The sequence below is a fragment of the Ambystoma mexicanum genome, chromosome 3p (assembly GCF_040938575.1).
Source record: "Ambystoma mexicanum isolate Mex_15411 chromosome 3p, UKY_AmexF1_1, whole genome shotgun sequence".
NCBI classification, from domain to species: domain Eukaryota; kingdom Metazoa; phylum Chordata; class Amphibia; order Caudata; family Ambystomatidae; genus Ambystoma; species Ambystoma mexicanum.
Window position 1 is genome coordinate 820,748,810 of NC_090925.1, and position 20,380 is coordinate 820,769,189.

A 20,380-nucleotide genomic window follows, 5' to 3' on the forward strand; every position below is an offset into this window, starting at 1 on the left:
TGCAATGTTTCTTTTCTCGCATTCTGGAATGTCACTCCTAACAGACCTTGGAACTGGTGCTTCTCACTTGCTCAGCCCCTAACCTCAAACATGCTCAATTTGCTTCCTTTACTTCACTGGTTAGGCACAATTTATACATTTGTAATACCCCTGTCCTGACACAGTCAGACATTTATTTTCTGTTCCAGATTTCACCCATCTCCTCTTTCAAATTTCAGGTGAGGATCACTTTGGGTGCCAAATATTCTACTCACCTCAGTGAATCTGCCGGTCTTGCACAGCCCGTAGACTTTGTAGGCACCAGTCCTTGGCGGGATAAAAAGGACTTCATCTGTGAACGGCCCCAATGTCAGCGTCCCCACGTCATATGCTCTAAGTTCCGGGGTATAGTGGAGTCGAATCCCTGAGCTGTCAATTACCTCTAAAAGACAAAATCATGCATATTTTTGGAGGTGACATCAACTGTTGCACCCAATGCAATGGGGCACAACTGGATAGGTACCAGGCATTCATTTGAAGGAGGTGTGATTTTGTATTATGCACCAAGTGCATTGGAAAATGTTATCCCTTAGGATACACTACAGGACCAGGTCTATTCAGAAGGAACTGACTTAACTTGCTCACTTAGACGTTTACAACGTAAAGGTATTTCAGAATGGGTTACCCTCACACTGACTAGACTGAAGTTAGTCATGAACATGCATAAGAAGCTTACATAACACATTATTTAATTCCTTGATCATACTCCAGGTCTGGTGAACCTCAGACATACCGTACTCACCATTCCTCCATGCATTTAAACTACACTCAACTTGTAAGGGGCAATATTTTGTATTTCCGTATTAAAATACTAATAAGTCACTTGCTAACATATCTCACTATACCTGGTAGGGAACGCAAGTTGCTGTAGTGGGTTTTCAGCATGACGTAAGCAGGGTCCTCTGCAGCCCCTAAGGATATTCCAGCATTGTCGGGGAAGTATAAGGCCTGCGAATCACAAGAGAGACAGAGATTGTTGCCAATATACAAGAAGACCCCTCATAGAGCCCACACGTTGCAATATAAAAGCTTATGTCACTAGCTGAAATGGTTCCCCTTCCTATTGATTCTGTCAATACACTATCAATTAATCAGTACCACGTGACCAAATCTCTTTATAGGGAAACTTTGGGCTTGGCCAGAAATTGCACCATAGCAAAAAATACGTTGAAATATTACATGTTTGCACTTGCACAATTCTTTGCACTAGGGAAAAAATTCCACTGCACCAGAGAAAAGTCTACCCAGGTCTCTCCACAGGCACATTCACAATCACTGGTATAAAGCATGCTCCGGCGATCTATCTCTTGCTCATATGGTGGTTTCTCCCAGTTGGCAACAGCATGAGTGGCATCCGTCTGGTGTTGAAAGAATTGGGTTTGCAGTCAAGGCTCTTGGAGCAAGTTCCAAGTGTCTCCCAGAAGTACAATGGGCCAAGAGGGTCTCTAAGGGCTTGGTCAAGCTTGCTCTCTCACATTCTTGAACCTATCTACTAACCCCCTTGGGCCTCATCCTACACCTTCCACTAATTTGCTCCACTGCTCGCTGTTCCACTACTCCAAACACACACCCTCTCTAGTTTTCTGCCCACACTTTTATAGGGGTTTGATCCCTCCTGTTGGTGTGAGCTTCTTTCTTCCTATGAGTTGCACCTGGGTTTGTTAATTACCCTGTGCCTGGCATTAACTGGGCCCTCAGGCTCTAGGGCTATCAGGTTTGCCTAACAATTCCTCTACTTTGGCCTTGCTATGCAGACTAAGCCTTTGAAAGGCGGATCCACCATCTTGGAATTCTCACTTTGCCACATGTCTGTAGGATCATGTTTGCAAAGTTTATCAAGTGTAGCCACTGGGACTGCCGAGTCATCTGCATCTCGCTGGCAGGTCACTGAGCTTGCAGGGGCAATGTCTAATGAGAGCTGAAGGTGGGTAAACTAGATCTTGCCCTTCTTTGTATTGTCTTGTCCTGCTGCATTATAAACGCCACAGCGCTTGTCACTGAATATTGGTTTGGAAACCTTAAACAGCCATTAGTGGTAGTAGCATCAATGCAGAGATTATGTACCCCAGTCTTCTGTGCTCTGGGAGAGGACCAGGGCACCCTACCCATACCACCCCTGGGCCACACATCACTTAGCAGGTGGTGAGGTTCAGCCCCCTGATTTGCCTCTATACGCTCCCTAAGGGTCAGGACAGTGACATCCACACAGGGCCCAGAACAGTCCAAGGAGGACAGAAAAGTGAAAAGGTGGCACTGGTGGGATCGGTCCTAAATCACACCAGTACTTAGGGGTCAGGGGTGGTTGGTCCAATATTACACATATTACAATGGATTAGCCAGCATGTGTGGGATAGGACATATATTTCACAAGTAAACAGTAGTCAGACAGCTGATGTGGGACTAGGTAAGTATAACATAGGTGATACCTGATCAATTCCATACAATGCCCAAATTTACCAAGATACCAACAAGGGATCAGTGAGAATTCTTGCTCCTGGACCGAGTAAGTGTTTTTGTCAGAGCAGAGCAATGAGGCTCCCCTTAAATCTTTTCAGGATAGTGGTATTAAAAGCTGTTTATTCCTTCCATTGTGGTGTTGACTGAGCAGAAGAGGTGAAGATCTGATCACAGTAATTTGTCTTGCCTGCATTGTTTCCTCAGGTTGTGAAATAACTGAAGAGGAGGGAGAGGTCACTAAAGAGGAGGGAGAGGTAGCCTATCACTCTTGTTGTGTTGCATACTCACATAAAAATACAGCCTCAGGACTGCACATGCACTTTGAAGCAACTCAACCATCACAAACCACCTATAACTAAAAGACAACATACTTAAAACCCTTTGCGATTATATAGTGTATCAGATCACCAGGCTGACAGTAGCTGGTATCTCATGGGCGTCCCTGACCTGAATTAAATCATTTCTATAAGGGAGAATGCAAACTGGTTCTCATCTACCACTTCTCTCAGCCCCCCCATCATCCTGACCTGTGGGGTACCCCAGGGATTGGCAAAGGATTGCATCTTATTTATCTTTTATGTCAAACCTTTGGCTCATTTAATTCACTCCTTTGACTCCAAGAAGGATACCAATGGAAGGAATTTTAAACCCTGCTTCACAGCCACCGTCAAGTGGATGCCTTGATACAGGTTACAGTAAAATAAGGACTAAGAGGTTTGTAATGGTAACTGAGCACCACCTGTGACTCCTCCTTCAAGCCTGATGTAATTATCTCCTCCATCTCCACTGTTTGAGGCAAGAACCTGGGGTTTAAGATTCATAGCCACTTGTCTAGGTTTCCTCAGACTAAGGTTGGGGCCAGTGCTTGCATCCCAAAATTTTAAAATGCACAAGAAAGCCTGCCTTTTCTCAATTCTAACCACTGTGTAATGAGGATCACAGCCATCAAATCTTCTAGATTGAACTATAGAAAATCCCTGTGAATTGGATGTCCATTTTACCCAATTAAGTGACTTCGGCTTTCTAAAAATGTTAACACTTGTCCACTTGTGGAGCTAAAGAGAGCAGAGCATATAGCTGCCATTCTGCTTTGAGAGGGCATGCTTTCAGGCCCTCTCAAGAGGGGGGAGGGAGCGCGACCAACCCTACCGCAATGCCTCGACCGGTGTCAGAGTGAGGGCAGATGCCCTCCTACCCTTCCCTACCTGAGGAATGCAGGCAGCGGGGCCAGGAAGGACCCAGCCGCAGTCGTGGGTGCGCCAAAGACCGAGGAGATTACGCAGACCGTGCGGCAGTTGTCTACATCCCTCCAAGGGATGCCACAAACGCCAGCAACACTGGCTGTCAAAGGAGCACAGCTCCAGTTGGCTGTGTCAGCTGGAGCGCGTGCAGCGACACACCTCCACTAGCCCACCAGGGATTTAAACAAATTATAAATAAAGGCCTCCATAAAGGCCATCTTGTCCCACACGGCCACCAGGGTTATTTTGGGGAAAACAGGCCTCTAAATAGGCCTTGAGTAACAGTGTTTCCTGGACCCCATCTGGGTCTGGTTGGAAATAGCTGCACCAAGAAAAAGGGGAGGGGCTTACTAGCCTTTTAAGGCCTCCCTCAGACTTCCCTTGACACACCACCTGGAGACAGGTATGTTATTGGCTAGGGTAAGTATCCAATCCTGGGAGCGGGAGGGGTATGTAAGGAGGTGTGTGTGAGTCTGAAAGTGCGGGTTAGTTGTGTGAGGACAGGAGGTGGTTGCGGGCCTCTGATAGACCAGAGGAGCAGAGAGTGCAGAGGCTGCTATTAAAAGGGGGTCTGTGGAGTGTTTGTGTGTGAGAGTGGAGAGTGTGAGGAGTAGAGGTAAAGTAAGAATAGCAGAGTGGTTGTATTAGTAGTGGCAGGGGTAGTGGTAGTAGTTTGGACTTGAGACAGTAGGTAGCAGTAGTAGAGGAGTGGCGAGTGAGAAACAGACAGAAGAGTGGTAGGTGGTGTAAAGGACGATAGTGTGCACTAGAGAGTGGAAACATAAATAGACTAAAGGTAGTATCAGTAGGAAGTAAACGCAGTAAAGGTATAGTGTTAGCAATGGAGCATGAGCAGGAGTAGACCCACCCCAATGCCTCGATCAGTGCCAGAGTGAGGGCAGAGGACCTCCCTTCCTTTCTTACCTGAGGAATACAGGCAGGGGAGCCAGGAAGGACCCTGCCACAGCCGGGGGAGCCGCACAGCGCGAGGAGATGCCAAAGACCATAAATCGGTGGTCTACATCCCTGCAACGAGTGCCGCGAACGCCTACAACACCGGCTATCAAAGGAGCACGGCTTCAGTTGTCAGTGTCAGCTTGTGCCCATGCAGGGACAAGCCTCCACTAGCCCTCCAGGGATTTAAAATAATTATAAATAAAGGCCTCCATAAAGACCGCGTTGACCCACTAGGCTACCAGGAATATTTTGGGGGAAATAGGCCTCTGAATAGGCTTTGAGTCACAGTTTGTCCTGGACCCCATCTGGGTCCGGTTGCAAACAGTCACACCAGGAAAAGGGGGCAGTGCTTACTAGCCTTTTCAAGGCTTCCTTCAGATATCCCATTACACACGCCCTGGAGACAGGTTTGGCTAGGGTAAGTATCAATCCTTGGAGGGGGTTGTAAGGAGGTGTGTGTGAGTGTGCAAGTGTGGGTTAGTTGGTGAGGACAGGAGGTGGTGGCGTGCATCCGAGAGACTGGAGGAAGAGAGAGCGAAAGCAGCGCGAAGGCTCCTATAAGGAGGGGGTCTGTGGAGTGTTTGTGCATGAGAGTGGAGAGTGTGAGGAGAAATAGTAGACTATGAGTAGTAGAGTGGTAGTTGTAGTAGTGGCAGAGGTAGTGGTAGTAGTTGGGACTTGAGACAGTAGGAAGCAGGAGTAGAGGAGAAGCGAGAAACAGGCAGTAGAGTGGTAGGTGGTAGTAAAGGGCGATAGTGTGCACTAGTGAGTGGAAACATAAACTGACTAAAGGTAGTAGTAGTAGGAAGTAAATGCAGTAAAGAGATAGTGTTAGCAATGGAGTAAGAACAGGAGTAGAAGAAGAGTAGGAAGAGTGACAAGGAGTGGGAAAATAGAAGTAGCTAGTGGAAAGAAGCAGAGAGAGAGAACGAGAGAGAGAGAGATAGAGAGAGAGAGAGATAATAACAAGAAGAATAGTGAGCAGGAAGGAAAGAGAGTGAGAGGTAGGAGGGAAGAGACAATAACAGCAGATGTAGACATAGAGGGTAGCCTCAGGTGAGTTTGATAGTAAGAACCGGAGTAAGAAGAGAAGTACCATCAAAGGGGGGGGAGGGTGGAAAGGCGGAGGGAGAGATTGGAGGGATAGAGACACGGTTGGAGGAGAACATCATGGTATCCACTATAGTGAACGGATAGGTAAGAATGTGTGTGTAAGACGAGAGTGTGACACCAAGCAGACGAAGGCATCATCACTAACCCCTTGAACACTGAGCGGGATAGGTCAGCGAGAGTTAGAAGATCCTGAGGGACTCAGGCAGCCACTGTTTCAGGGAAACACCCATAGCCAAGAAGGTGCAAAGACAATTGGGGGCAGTGATTGATAGTAATAACACCCGTTAGCAACCTTGGTCAAAACCACCTCAAAGGCAGGCACAACCTGAATTGTTCTCTTCTCCAAATACTTTCAGAAGATTTTGCCAGTTCTCAAAAACTGTCCAATCCAGCTGCCCTGTGTAACAATTTCACACTGCCCCTTGAGCTATGGAAGTATTTTTTTACAAATTCTTTAACAGAAAATTCTAGTATCATCTATGGGTGCTGTGACAAAGTCCAATGTTGGGGGCTGGGTGATGGTACTGGGGTGATCCTGACGTCTGGATGATACCACCACTTAGGGACAAGGCGATTGTCTTGGAAGCAAGACAACGCAGCGCATCACAGGTTTGAATCCTGATCCCACGCTTGGAAACCACTCGCTGGTATTAAGCGTGTTTTAAAAGAACAATTATAATACATTTTTATGATGAATGGCCTGCTGAAAGTTACAGAGGGGATCCCCCAGTTGCCCGGACCCATCACAAGGCTCAGGATGATATCTATGGACAGATCTGCTAATCACGCCAAGTGCGACAACCCTAAATCTTGCATTAATTGAGCTACTAGCACTGCTACGTAGCTGGCTTAGTTATATTTCAATTATATTTGCATTTTTCTAGTGTGTGTGCTTTGTAATTATTTCCTTTTTTTGGCAACGAGTGTGGACACGGATCACCTGGAGTTTGACTGGGCGCCTCTGTTTTTACATTTTACTTTTTGCATTCAGCTTACTTTAGTTTGCTTTTCATTTCTACTTCTTTAAATTGATTTGAACTTGTTTTACTTTCCTTATATTCCTGTGGTTTGTGGAGCAATGTTACCTGGCCTACTGGCATCTGCGGGGCTCGACTTGCCGGCTCGCCTGTTTTCTCATTGTCCGATCCCCACGCACTCCGCAAGTCTCTCCTCGCTCTACTATAGCGGTCCACACTCATTGGCTCCTGCTAGAACTATGTGCTATTTGAAGCCACCTCCCTTTTCGGAGGTGCAGCGGACGGGCGCAGCGCAAGCGCCTCAGCCACGCCACAGTCCAGCCAAAGTCTGGCCTATCTGCGCTCATCTGCGCTACAGACGGGCTTTGGGCTAAGGCTGGTGCCCATTCTAATAGATCTACTTGTGGGATGAGCTCAATAGAGATGCGCCCTCTGGTACTCAATTCCCTCCTAACTGGCCTCTGTCTCAGGGTGCCAACAATCCTAGACCTTCGGAGCCATCCCCTGGGGTAAGGTGCTTGCTTTTTAATGCGCGCTCGCTTACAGCGCATGCTCTTGACTGCCACGCTTTTCTCCATGACCACACGCCAGATCTAGTGTGGGTCACAGAGACTTTCCTTAACGACACATTGGAAACCCTGTTGGTTTAATGCCCTCCTCCAGACTACAATATTCTCAGGCTGGATAGAGCCCTCCCCCGCTCTGGCGGTGGGGTGGCCCTTCTTTACCGCTCCACCTTTGCGTACTCTCTGCTACCTTACAAGAACGGCTCCAACATGAAATAGCTGCTACTGCACGTTAGTATCTCTCCCTCATGCACCTTGCATGCTCTCCTGATTTATCCCCATCCAAGGTCATGAGTCAGGATTGGGATTGTCCTTTATTGAGGAGCTTATTGATCTCAGGCTACAATATGACACTCTTATTGTCCTGTGCGACTTTAATTTTCACCCTAATAACATCAAGGACCTACAGGCTGACCGCCTGATCTCCTCTTTGTTGGAACTTGGCCTGCCCCAGCTGGTTACTGGTCCCACTCACTCACGTGACAATATGCTTGATATTATACTGGCCCCTCCTTCCCTGGTCACAGTATAACCTTGTGTACCTGTTCCCTGGTCTGACCACCTCCTCGCTCCTGTTTCTATTAATGTCTGCCCAGATTCCTCTACCTTGACCCTTCCTCATCCCCCTTCCCGATGTTGGTGCAATGTCCCTAGCGCCAACATGACGCCAGGCATCTCTGATGCTCTCCCCTCTAACATTCGAACTGACCTGATCACGCTCTCCTCAGCTCTTTTGACCACTGCCGACCTCTTGGCCCCACTGAAACCTTCCAAACCTCGGGGTTGGCCCTCCGAGCTCTGGTTATGTGACAGGCTTGCCGGTTTCCCTCTGGCTCGCTGACAGGCTGAGCGTAAGTGGCGTGCCACCTACTATCCGCTCGCCTGTCTAGCATTTTACAGAGCTACTGCGGCCTATCAGAATGCCATCAAGAAAGCTAAGTCTGACTACTTTTTGTCGCGTATCGAGGCCGTGGTAAATTCCCTGAAGGAACTCTTTGAAATAGTTAAATCTCTTTCCTCTCGACCAGCTGTCAATAGGGTGATTCCCTCTCTTAGGCTGTGCACATCAATTTCCACCTTTTTTCTGCACAAAATTACCACCATCAGCAAAGAAAATCTCTGCCTCTAGGATTTCACCCCTTGCTTAAGTAAACTCTCCTCCCCTCGATTTATCCTCTGGCTCCTGGTCCGAATTCCCGGTCTTCACTGACGCTGACATCACCTCGGCCACTCTGAGTCTTAAATCCATCTCCCCGACAAACCCTATCCCACAGTGTACACTTAAAGAGATAATTCCCTGCACCTTCACCTCAGTGACCTCTGCTGTTAACCTATGCTTTTTGACTGGCCACATTCCTGATATACTGAAGTATGTGCTGGTCATCCCCCTTCTAAAAAATAAAAACGGGATCCTTCACTAACTTTCTTCTAATTTTCGCCCGATCTCTCTGCTCTCTTCAAATGAAGGATTCCTTGATTAGGGGTCTGATGGTGCCTGGTGGGCCTACTTTATATGTCACCTTTGTGGACTTCAGAGCAGCCTTTGATGCTGTTAACGGTGAGAAGCTGTGGGATAAAATGGTATCTCGGGGGTGTCCGACATGGTTGGTTAACGTTTTAAAAGGTCCCCACTTGAATACTTAAGCATGCATTCATCTGAATGAACAGGGGGGAGTTTCCACCCTGATTACGATATTTAAACGGATGAAGCAGGGCTGCACGATTGTGCCACTGCTTTACAATATATACATGTCGGATCTCCGCAGCCGATTTGGCCCATGCATTGGCTGTTGCCGCTATAGAGGCGGGAGTTCCATTCCCTGCATGCTCTACACGGATGATCTAGTTATGTTAAATTACAACTACAGTGGAGCTAAAGCCATGTTTGACGTACTGGTTAAATATGCAACTGAAAACGATCGGAGTATTAATATGGGGAAAACTAAGGTATTGGTGGTGTCCTCTAAAAGGGTGAAGTGCCAGAGTTTCATCACTAGACTTGGGAAGGTCGACTATGCGACATCATACTCATATCTGGGATTAGAAATAAGTGCTAGTAGAACATACACTCATATAAAAGCTGCCAAGATGGTTATGGCTCGATGCATGACCCACCTGAATGGACATTTTGCAAAACAAACGGATGGGTTTTCGTTGGAAGGAATAATCAGCATATACAGCCAATGCTTCTGCCCCATGGTTCTTTATGGCTTTGAGGCCTTGGCCATGGGGGACTTGCACTGGCTAGATTTGATTGAGGGCCATTTTTGGAAACATATACTAAGGCTAAGTCCCTCCACCTCAGTTGAATATCTCTGTTTGGAGCTGGAGCTGGTTTGCCTTAAGGGTCAGATGTTGATGAGACAGGGAATTCTGCACTTGAAAGTCAATACTGAACCAAAATGTCAGTTACTCTCGCTGCAGGGGTCTGGCCACAGTCCCCGCTATAAATACAGAGAAAAGAAGTTCGACATAATTATTGCTAAGTTATACATTAATATTGGATGGTGTCTGGATTTTAATAGAGGAACTAGGCATTTTGATTTAAAACATATTTTCAAATGTAAATTGAAACAATGGGATTGGATTAACAACTACACCAACTTGGCTACCCTACGTTCCTACTCCTACGTTTCGGGGTGTGGTGCACAGTTTTTTCCAACCTCAAAGATATTTGAGGGAGTGCCCTAACCGAGCGGTGCAGAGTTTCCTACTGAGGTTTCCGATAAACCAGTTGCCATTGTTTGCTTTTCGTGGTGCCTTATTGGGATTAGCCGTCAAAGATAGGCGCTGTCGTATATATGTAAATTACCTGGTACTTTGGAGACAGTTAAGCACCTTTTCACCGAATGTGCAGTTCTGGGCAATGTATGTATGACCACCCGGGGCCGCTTTGTACACAATTACGAGTCAATAAAGCAGGAAGCATTCTGGAACTATTGTTTGACTACTGAGACTGAAAGTGTGCGCATTGCCCTGTACCAGCTATGATTTATTATTAAAAAACACTAATTGATTTTATGGGGTCAGTATATGATGAGCTAACTTTGCCCATTTTAATGTAATGTTGTTACTATTAGTCTAACGTAATTTAATGTTTTATATTCACAATCTATATATACACTATGCTTTTATTTATGAAATGTATATGTATGAAGGATAATGATTTTAGTTGGAATGTTACTACATCAGTTGTAAGATCTTGATGAGTTCAGAAGTGACGTCATGAATTCAATAGGAGTGTTTAAACAATAGGTAATGAAGTGTGACACTGTGTATAGTATGATCTGTTTTATTGATTTTATTGTAATTGGATTGATTTTATTGTAACAATGATTTTGTGAAGTTGTGAATTTGTGATTTGTAAAAGTTCTGTTGGAACTGAATACAAATAGATAAATAAATATAATGTTCAGCCCATGACCCTCTGCTCTCTTTCCCAATGAAGTTACTTGAAGCTCTGGTCACTCCCCTCCTAGGCACCTTTCTGGAGAACTCTGCTGTCCTGTATCCCTTCCAGTCATGTGTAAGTCACAAAATGATATACTTTGGAAACAAAATAAGATCACAAGAGGCACAGAGATAGATATCAAACAGGACACCGTTTATTATGCATGGCAGGGGAAGTCAGCTGCTCACTAACAAGCCAAGGCCCCTATCACTCAGCTGTCACACTAGCATTAGCACAGCACTCATCAATCGGCACTAGCAATGAGAGGCCTAGCAAATGAGCAATCCGCACACTCTAGCAATGAGAGCTACAGCACCGAAAAGAAATCCCCTGTTTATACATAGTGGCAGTGACGTACATTACATGCGTAGAAGCATTTCAGGGAAAACAATCCTTCTGGTATATGCATACTTTTCAACATAGCCATGTACTGTACAGGAACATATTCTAAGAAAGCAAGGCATATTGCGAGCATTCTTGTCTTAGGTACAAGATATCCTAACTATGCAGAAACGAAAACATCAGTCATGCTATCTCCGGAATCAAGGCTGTATTCTCTGGTTAAGAATAGCTGACAGTCTGCCAAGAGACAAGTTCTTATAATAACATCTCTACACTGTTCAGCTGCGTTCAGCGTTTTCGCATTGGCACACAAACATTTATAGCACTTCAAAAGTAGAATTTGTGCTATATATAATAACAAGTATAGTTACATTATATCTTTCTGTATGGCTCTCAGCAAATGTTGATCCATGATAGCTCAAAACAAACCATACTTCTTAACAGATTGTACATTAATGAATGAATGGATTAGCTCATGCTAACCATAAAAAAATGCAGATTAACACAGGGAGCAGGCCTGGCCGAGGCACGGAATCTGTTTTGATGTTGGCGCTCAATGATCTGGTACAGACTGTAGATCAGGGGGGCATCGGTGCCCCAATCCTTTTAGTCCTCTACGCCGCATACAATACCATTGATCATGCCATTCTGATCAATAGACTTTCTGCAGTGACTGGTTCCTTTCTATTCTTTCGGACCTCTCCCAATTCCTCACTCTTCCTCCCTTCACCTCTCCTCCTCAGCCCCTCACTTGCGGGGTACTCCAGGGTTCTGCATTGTCCCCTCATCTTTTCAATATATATATATTCACCCCTTGTTAAACTTATTCACTCCTTTGGTTTTTGGTGCTATTCCTATGCAGACGACACTCAAGAAGTCTTGGTTCGCCTCGATCTGGGACTCCCCTTCACCACTGAGTGCTGTCGTTCCTGCCTTTTGGTCATCCACACGTGGATGGGTAGAAACTGGCTCCGTCTTAATGGTGAAAAGACAGAGGTCCTTGTGGTTGGTGCCCAGCCCAACTCCTCACCTTGATCCTCAGCTTTCTGACCGGCCCTCTGCCACCTCCTTCTCAGTAGTGAAAGATATTGCCGTCAAACTATCGGCCTCCCAGTCGATGTGTGACCAGGTAAGCGCAGTGTGCAGGCTGTTCAGTTCAAGCTTTGCATCATGCTCAAAAAGTCCTCCCCTACCTCCCACTGCATCTCTGCCCTTCAGTTGTCTCGTCTTTCGTCTCAGGTTCCATTGACTAATGAAACTCCCTCTATCTTACCCAACATGCTTACCTCCTACAACGCTTACACATTTTGCAAAATTCGGCAGCTCGGTTGGCCATGGGGGCTCCTAGCTTTTCCTCCACCTCCGCCATTCTTAACTCTTTGCACTGGCTTCCGGTGTCCAAATGGGTAAAGTTTAAGGTACTCTGCCTGGTCCATTGGGTCTTCTACCAGATAGGTCCGGAATATCTGCAGTCCAAATTTAAGCGGCACATCCCCTCCCATCCTCTGTGCTCTGCCGCAGTCTGCTGTATTTCTATTCCACGCTTCAAGTGCTCCCGCAACTGCAATCATCTACCCTTTCAGCGCGCGGTCAACACCTTCCTCTTTACCGCTTAATACTCTGCTCTTTCATTTCAGCTGTTCTCTCAGTCCATGCCCCCCTAGTGCCATGATGCCCTAGCTAGTGATGGTCAGCGTTCTACAAATGATCATAACATAACATAACAGACTGACAAAGACCACAAGTCCCGAAGTGATTCTCATGCCAGCTGACCACAAAACGGACAAAAGAAGGCCCAAACTATAACTTAGTGTCATGCCTACCTCCCCATCCGGCTCTGTTTCTAAATCCAGGCATCCCTGTTTCCCTGCTTCCTCAGCATTGAGAACGGCTAGACCGTTTCACTCCCAATGGAAGCTGTCCAGGAGACGCTAATACAAAGGTCACATGACCAGCGTACACGTATCGTCAGCGCGTTGGTCAGATGTACGTCAGCTGACACTATTTAGCAAGACGGAAGCCTTGCAACAACGCTTCTGATCGTTAATTGTTACCTCGTGTTCCGGAGCTTGCTTCTGCTACTTTCTCGCAGACGCCACTTTCATTCAAGGTACGGTTGCCTTCCGCGTTCCCACGCAGTTCCCGGCAACATTCCAGCTCCTCCTTGAGCTGCTTGCTAACCGCGCTCATACGCGGCTCTTCTCTTCACTTATCTAAACGGAGTCCCGTCGTATTAAGCAACAACATTTCAGCTCCTCCTTGAACTGCCTGCTAACCGCGCTCATACGCGGCTCTTCTCTCCACGTATCCAAACGGAGCCCCGTCATATCTAGCAACGACTTCCAGGACCTTGCAGAGTCCCTCTCTGCTTCAGTTCACCACGATCCCGCAGAGTCCCGCTCTGCCTCAGCCAACCTAGACTCTCAGAGTCCCGCTCTGCCTCTCTCACCGATCTTCCACCGCTTTAAGGACTTGCTTCTCTTGGATCAGGATTCCTCTTCTCTCCTACACGTGCACTGGACTCTGGACGCTTTCCTGTGTGCACCAACCCGTCTCTAGCGCGGCCCTCGTTCCGCCTGGGTTAGATTCCTCACTACCCTTTCCTGGTCGTTGTATTCTTGGACCCTTCAGACCATCTTGAGAGACTTCCTTGTCTGCACATCCAGGTTACTGTCTACAACATAGGTTATATTGTCCTTCTTATCAACCCACATTCTAATCAGTTTCCTCTCATCAACAGCCTGGTGAATCTTGGTCCTCTAATGCCCTTCCCACCAATAGCTCTCTTTGACTGTTTATTTTACTAGTCAGAGAGTGACATTGATTAGAAGGTTCCCTTTGATATGCTACGCCCTACCTGTCATTTTACCATACAAGAAGACTTCGAGTGTATCCTTTGTTACTATCAGCCTGTATCCTTTACGAGAACCTTTGATTATATTCTCCTGTATCTATTGTGTTTCGTTGCTTCAAACCATATCATAACAGAATCAGAAGCCATGTTGGAGGAGTCTGATCCCCTGTCTGTCCTCACCCAATTGGTGTCAGACTTAAGACAGGAAATGATCACTGCTCAGGACACCATGCGCCACCGTATGGACGTAATGCAAGACGCCATACATGCCACCTCACAAGGAAGGGCTGCCTCGGTTCCCGTTGCATCCGCTTCGGGTGCATCTGCACCACAAAGAGAATCCGCCCAGGTACTGATGCCAACCCAATTCCCTCTGGCTCCACCTGAAAGGTTTACGGGAGACCCAAAAAACTACTGCACGTTCGTTAATCAGTGCCGTCTCCACTTCTTGTGTAGACCCAGTTCGTTTCCGGATTTGACAACCAAAGCAGCATTTGTATTGTCGCATTTGGGGGGCACTGCTGCAGCCTGGGCATACCCTTTGTTGGAGACCAATAGTCCTCTTTTATATGACTGCGATGCATTGCTGTCAGCTATGAGCAGGGTGTTCGACATGAGATATTCCACTCAGGCAACCGATTTGGAACTGTTGAATCTACAACAGGGTAGCCAATCATTAGTGGCCTATCTCGCTCGATTCAATCAGTTGACCGCGGAAACACAGTGGCCAGAAGACAAGAAGACTGCAGTCTTCTATAAAGGACTGTCCGAGGAATTGAAAGACGCCTTGTCGACAGTCCCTGTTGTTCCATCAGGATACATGGAGTTGATCGATCTTGTTCTACAAATCGATGCTCGGAGAACGGCCAGAAAGGGCGAGAAGAAACCCTTTTTGTCTGTGCCGAATCTTCCAGGAGTTTCTCAGCCCTCTTCTAGTGAGCCCGAGCCTATGCAGATAGGTGCTATTCGGGGTCGTTTGTCCGCCGCTGAGCGAGAAAACCGTCGCAAGAATAACCTATGCATGTACTGCGGTTCAGCGGAGCATCTACTGGTTGCTTGCCCTAAAAAAACGGCAAAAAGGCCGGGAAACGCCAAAGCTCAGCAATAGCGGGAGTCCCTATGCCGGGTACCAAAACGGACTCCGCTTTGTCACTGAATGCTTCCATTGCAGTCTTGCTGTCCTTAAGTTTCAACGACATCACCGTTCAGACCCAAGCCATGATAGACTCGGGTGCAACTAATAGTTACATGGATATTGCTTTTGCCAGGCAGTCAACCATTCCTATGACCACTAAAACTGTACCTGAGTCCGTTAAGACAGTTGATGGATCTGTTCTGTCTTCTGGTTTGGTAACAGAGGAAATGTTACCTATCACTGTATCCTTACCTGACGGTCACACTGAGAAAATGGTTTTTGACGTAATTACGGCTCCCCAGTATCCAGTGATTCTGGGTCTGTCTTGGCTTAAACTACACAATCCTGTGATCGATTGGGTCACTGGTCATATCCAGTATCTGTTGGATCATTGCAATGAAAACTGCTTCTTGGATTCCGGTGGGGTTCATTAAACACCCGTCTTGGCTTTTCTCGAAGGGTTGTCAAGAGTAAACGCGCTGGCGTCTCCTAGGTCACCGATACCTCAGGAATACCAACAGTTTGCCGATGTGTTCGACAAAGGCAAGGCTGATGTATTGCCGCCACATCGCCAGTACGATTGTCCGATCGAATTGGTTTCCGGAGCCAAAACACCTACCGGTCGAGTTTACTCCCTTACCATACAGGAAGACGCTGTCCTGAGGGAATACATCAGTAATGCACTCTGGACTGGGTTTATTCGTCCTTCTCAGTCCCCGGCAGCGTCTCCTTTGTTTTTCGTCCCTAAGAAAGAAGGGGACTTAAGACCCTGCATTGACTACAGGGCTCTCAATGCAATTACGGTTAAGAACTAGTACCCACTACCTTTGATCGACGTCCTGTTGGATCAGTTAGGCTCTTCAGTGGTTTTCACTAAACTGGACTTGAGGGGTGCTTACAATCTTGTAAGGATTAGGGCAGGCGACGAGTGGAAGACCGCCTTCAAAACCCGATATGGTTTATATGAGTACCTCGTCATGCCTTTCGGCCTGTGCAACGCACCCGCAACCTTTCAGTTCTTCATGAACGATATATTTAGCGATTACATGGATCAATTTGTGGTCATATACCTGGATGACATTTTTATATGTTCAGCATCCTTAGAGGAACACATACAGCATGTATCCAAGGTACTTTAAAGGCTAAAAGAGAATCATCTCTTTGTCAAAGCAGAAAAATGTGTTTTTCATTCCCAGGAGGTGGAGTTCCTGGGGTATGATATTACCAGCCATGGCGTCAGAATGGGTCGATCCAAAGTCAAAGCCATCCTGGACTGGCCAGTTCCTGTCTCTATCAAGTCCTTGCAATCGTTTTTAGGATTTGCAAACTTTTATAGGCGCTTTATCCATTCCTTTTCAAGAGTGGTGGCACCGCTGACTACACTAACCAGCCCAAAAAATCCATTCCGTTGGACACCAGAGGCTCAGAGGGCATTCGATCGACTCAAAGAAGCGTTTACCACGGCTCCGGTCCTGCAGCACCCGGATCCTGATTTGCCATACATCATTGAGGCGTATGCTTCTAATCAGGCTATAGGCGCAATCCTTTCTCAGGTATGCAAGGACTCCGGGGTGGAACATCCGGTGGCGTTTTTCTCTCGCAAGCTAGCCCCATACGAAAAGAACTACACGGTGCCTGAGAAGGAATTGTTGGCCATCAAAGACGCTTTGCTCACCTGGCATCACCACCTTCTTGGTGCTAAACACCCGGTGTCTGTCTACTCCGATCACTGGAATCTACAGGCCATCAAAACCATGAAATGCCTTACGGCCCGCCAGGCCCGTTGGCATTCGCTTTTTGCCCAGTTTGACTTCCACATATCCTACAGACCCGCTAGAGAACATACTAAAGCCGACGCATTATCCCGTCTGCACTCTAGGGTGGACAACGAAGACCGTACCAAACCTCTTCTACTGGCAGAACATGTGATCTGTGGTTGTTCTGTTCAACCTTCATTGAAAAAGGATATCCTAGACTGGGTAACACATAACCCACGAGAAGTACATGACCTTCGTCTTGATGTCAAAAAAGGTCTTCCGTTCATGAACGGGCTTCTATACCTACCGACAGAGGAGACACGTACCAAAGCCTTGCATTGGGGTCACGATTCCTTGGTAGCAGCTCATCCGGGTCAAAGGAAAACGCTAGAGCTTCTATGACGATGGTGCTGGTGGCCCAAAATGTCCAGAGATGTCGTGGATTACGTCTCGTCATGTGCCTTATGTGCACAATGCAAAAATTCACCGAGTAAACCTATGGGATTACTACGCCCATTACCTATTCCTCACAAACCATGGTTTATGGTTTCCATGGACTTCGTAGTCGAACTGCCCTCCGTCCATGGTTACGACACGGTCTGGGTAGTAATCGACTATTTTACTAAAATGGCCTTGTTCATTCCCTGCCAAGGCATTCCTACGGCTAAGAACCTAGCCGATATGTTCCTAAAACACATCTTTCTGTTTTTTGGTTTGCCCTCAGTTATCATCACTGACAGGGGCTCACAGTTTGCATCCCGGTTTTGGAAAGCTTTAACGTCGGCTCTGCTTATGGAGGATCGCATGACCAGCTCTTATCATCCTCAAACCGATGGGCAGACAGAACGGGCTAACGGTACTATGGAACAATACCTACGCTGTCTGTGTCTTCAATACCAGTCTTCTTGGTTTTCGCTGTTACCGGCAGCTGAGTTCGCATACAATAATTCTTGCCAATCCTCCACGGGTATGTCCCCGTTTTATGCTCTTTATGGGCAGCATCCGCGATCCATCCCTGTGGACTTGGAGCTTACCAACGCAGTACCTGAGGCAACTGACAAATTGAAAGCTCTGGCCACCCTTCATACCGGACTAAGGGGGCATCTATTGAAGGCCCAAGCCAGTGCCAAACACTATGCTGACCGGCATCGGACGGCTGCCCCACAATACATAACTGGTATGTCTGTCTGGTTGTCTACCAAAAACCTGAAGATCCCGGGCAAAAGGAAACTACTGCCTCGTTTCATTGGTCCGTACAAAATAACGCAAGTGATCAACCCTGTTGCTATACGGCTGGACTTGCCCGCTCACTGGCGGGTACATCCGGTGTTCCATGTGCCCTTGGTCAAGCCTTGTTCCTCAAGGACCCGGTTGTCCGTCCGGCCTTTGGCGGTTTCCGTGAGGGGCACTGATGAATATGAGGTTCGTGCCATCCTAGGTATGAGAATGCGGGCCGGGATTCCTCACTATCTCATTGACTGGAAGGGTTACGGTCCGGAGGATCGATCCTGGGAACCTGTGTCAAACATCCATGCTCCTGTTTTGCTACATCGTTTCCATGCGGCAAGGGGTGTGGGGCACCCTTTAGGGGATGGCACTCACTGTCATGCCTACCTCCCCATCCGGCTCCGTTTCTAAATCCAGGCATCCCTGTTTCCCTGCTTCCTCAGCCTTGAGAACGGCTAGACCGTTCTACACCCAATGGAAGCTGTCCGGGAGACGCTAATACAAAGGTCACATAACCAGCGTACACGTATCGTCAGCGCGTTGGTCAGATGTTCGTCAGCTAACAATATTTAGCAAGATGGAAGCCTTGCAACGGCGCTTCTGATCGTTAATTGTTACCTTGCGTTCCGGAGCTTGCTTCTGCTACTTTCTCGCAGATGCCACTTTCATTCAAGGTACGGTTGCCTTCCGCGTTCCCACGCAGTTCCCGGCAACATTCCAGCTCCTCCTTGAGCTGCTTGCTAACCGCGCTCATACGCGGCTCTTCTCTCCACTTATCCAAACGGAGTCCCGTCGTATTAGGCAACAACATTTCAGCTCCTCCTTGAACTGCCTGCTAACCGCGCTCATACGCGGCTCTTCTCTCCACGTATCCAAACGGAGCCCCGTCGTATCTAGCGACGACTTCCAGGACCTTGCAGAGTCCCTCTCTGCTTCAGTTCACCACGATCCCGCAGAGTCCCGCTCTGCCTCAGCCAACCTAGACTCTCAGAGTCCCGCTCTGCCTCTCTCAACGATCTTCCACCGCTTTAAGGACTTGCTTCTCTTGGATCAGGATTCCTCTTCTCTCCTACACGTGCACTGGACTCTGGACGCTTTCCTGTGTGCATCAACCCGTCTCTAGCGCGGCCCTCGTTCCGCCCGGGTTAGATTCCTCACTACCCTTTCCTGGTCGTTGTATTCTTGGACCCTTCAGACCATCTTGAGAGACTTCCTTGTCTTCACATCCAGGTTAGTGTCTACAACATAGGTTATATTATCCTTCTTATCAACCCGCATTCTAATCAGTTTCCTCTCATCAACAGCCTGGTGAATCTTGGTCCTCTAATGCCCTTCCCACCAATAGCTCTCTTTGACTGTTTATTTTACTAGTCAGAGAGTGACATTGATTAAAAGGATCCCTTTGATACGCTACGCCCTACCTGTCATTTTACCATACAAGAAGACTTCGAGTGTATCCTTTGTTACTATCAGCCTGTATCCTTTACGAGAACCTTTGATATATTCTCCTGTATCCATTGTGTTTCGTTGCTTCAAACCATATCATAACACTTAGTAACTCAGGAAAAGGAAAGAGAGACATGTGCTCCATCAGAACCCCAGAGAAAAGGTGACATTAAAATAATGGAGTTGCCAATGGGCGCACGTTGACTGGGTACAGAGTCCTATCTTGGTACAACAGGCTTTGTTAGAGCAAAAGAGTCTTCAGTATTTGGGTATAACTATGCCAAAGAACCTTAATGAAAGAGGGAGGGTAACCACAAGATGTGGGCCCCTTGCGTCCCCGGCACACTCTTGGTACTGTCACTGACAGTCAATATGTATAGTTCTCTAGATATAAATGTTAATCAACATCTAAACATACCGTTATGTCAAAAAGCTTTGTAAATGATTCAATTATCAGTACTACCAAAGAGATTTATTCACATAAACTTTAGTGGACTTCTCTTATCAACATACATATATTTTGCAAACAATAAAGTTGTGTGAAACTTTTAGAAGTCTATATAATTTCTTCACACGTGATAAGTCATCAAAATTCAAACATAAAAACTCTACGCGTTTCGGGAAAACTCCCTTCTTCTGGAGTGGATGTTAAAGATTGTCAAGAAAAATTTCTGTCCAATGATTAATCTTCAATATTCTAAACTTCCGATGGTGTCTGGATATCTACAAGAGAAGACATTATTCTTAGTTGTAATTTTTTTTAAAAACAAGACTTTCTTACTAATTGTTATAATCAGACTACCATAGTGCTTCCTACC

At 46.8% G+C, this 20,380-nt stretch overlaps 1 protein-coding gene across 2 annotated transcripts in view; it reads right to left on the minus strand.

The window, feature by feature from the left end:
* Positions 1–20,380, minus strand: part of LOC138580945 (putative DBH-like monooxygenase protein 2) — a 651,459-nt gene that overhangs the window by 315,338 nt on the left and 315,741 nt on the right. For both annotated transcript variants that reach the window (XM_069651883.1, XM_069651884.1), the window contains 2 exons: positions 885–987; positions 255–421 (listed from right to left, as the gene is read on the minus strand). In XM_069651883.1, coding sequence (XP_069507984.1) covers positions 255–421; positions 885–987 — 270 coding nt within the window. The remainder of the gene's footprint in view (positions 1–254; positions 422–884; positions 988–20,380) is intronic.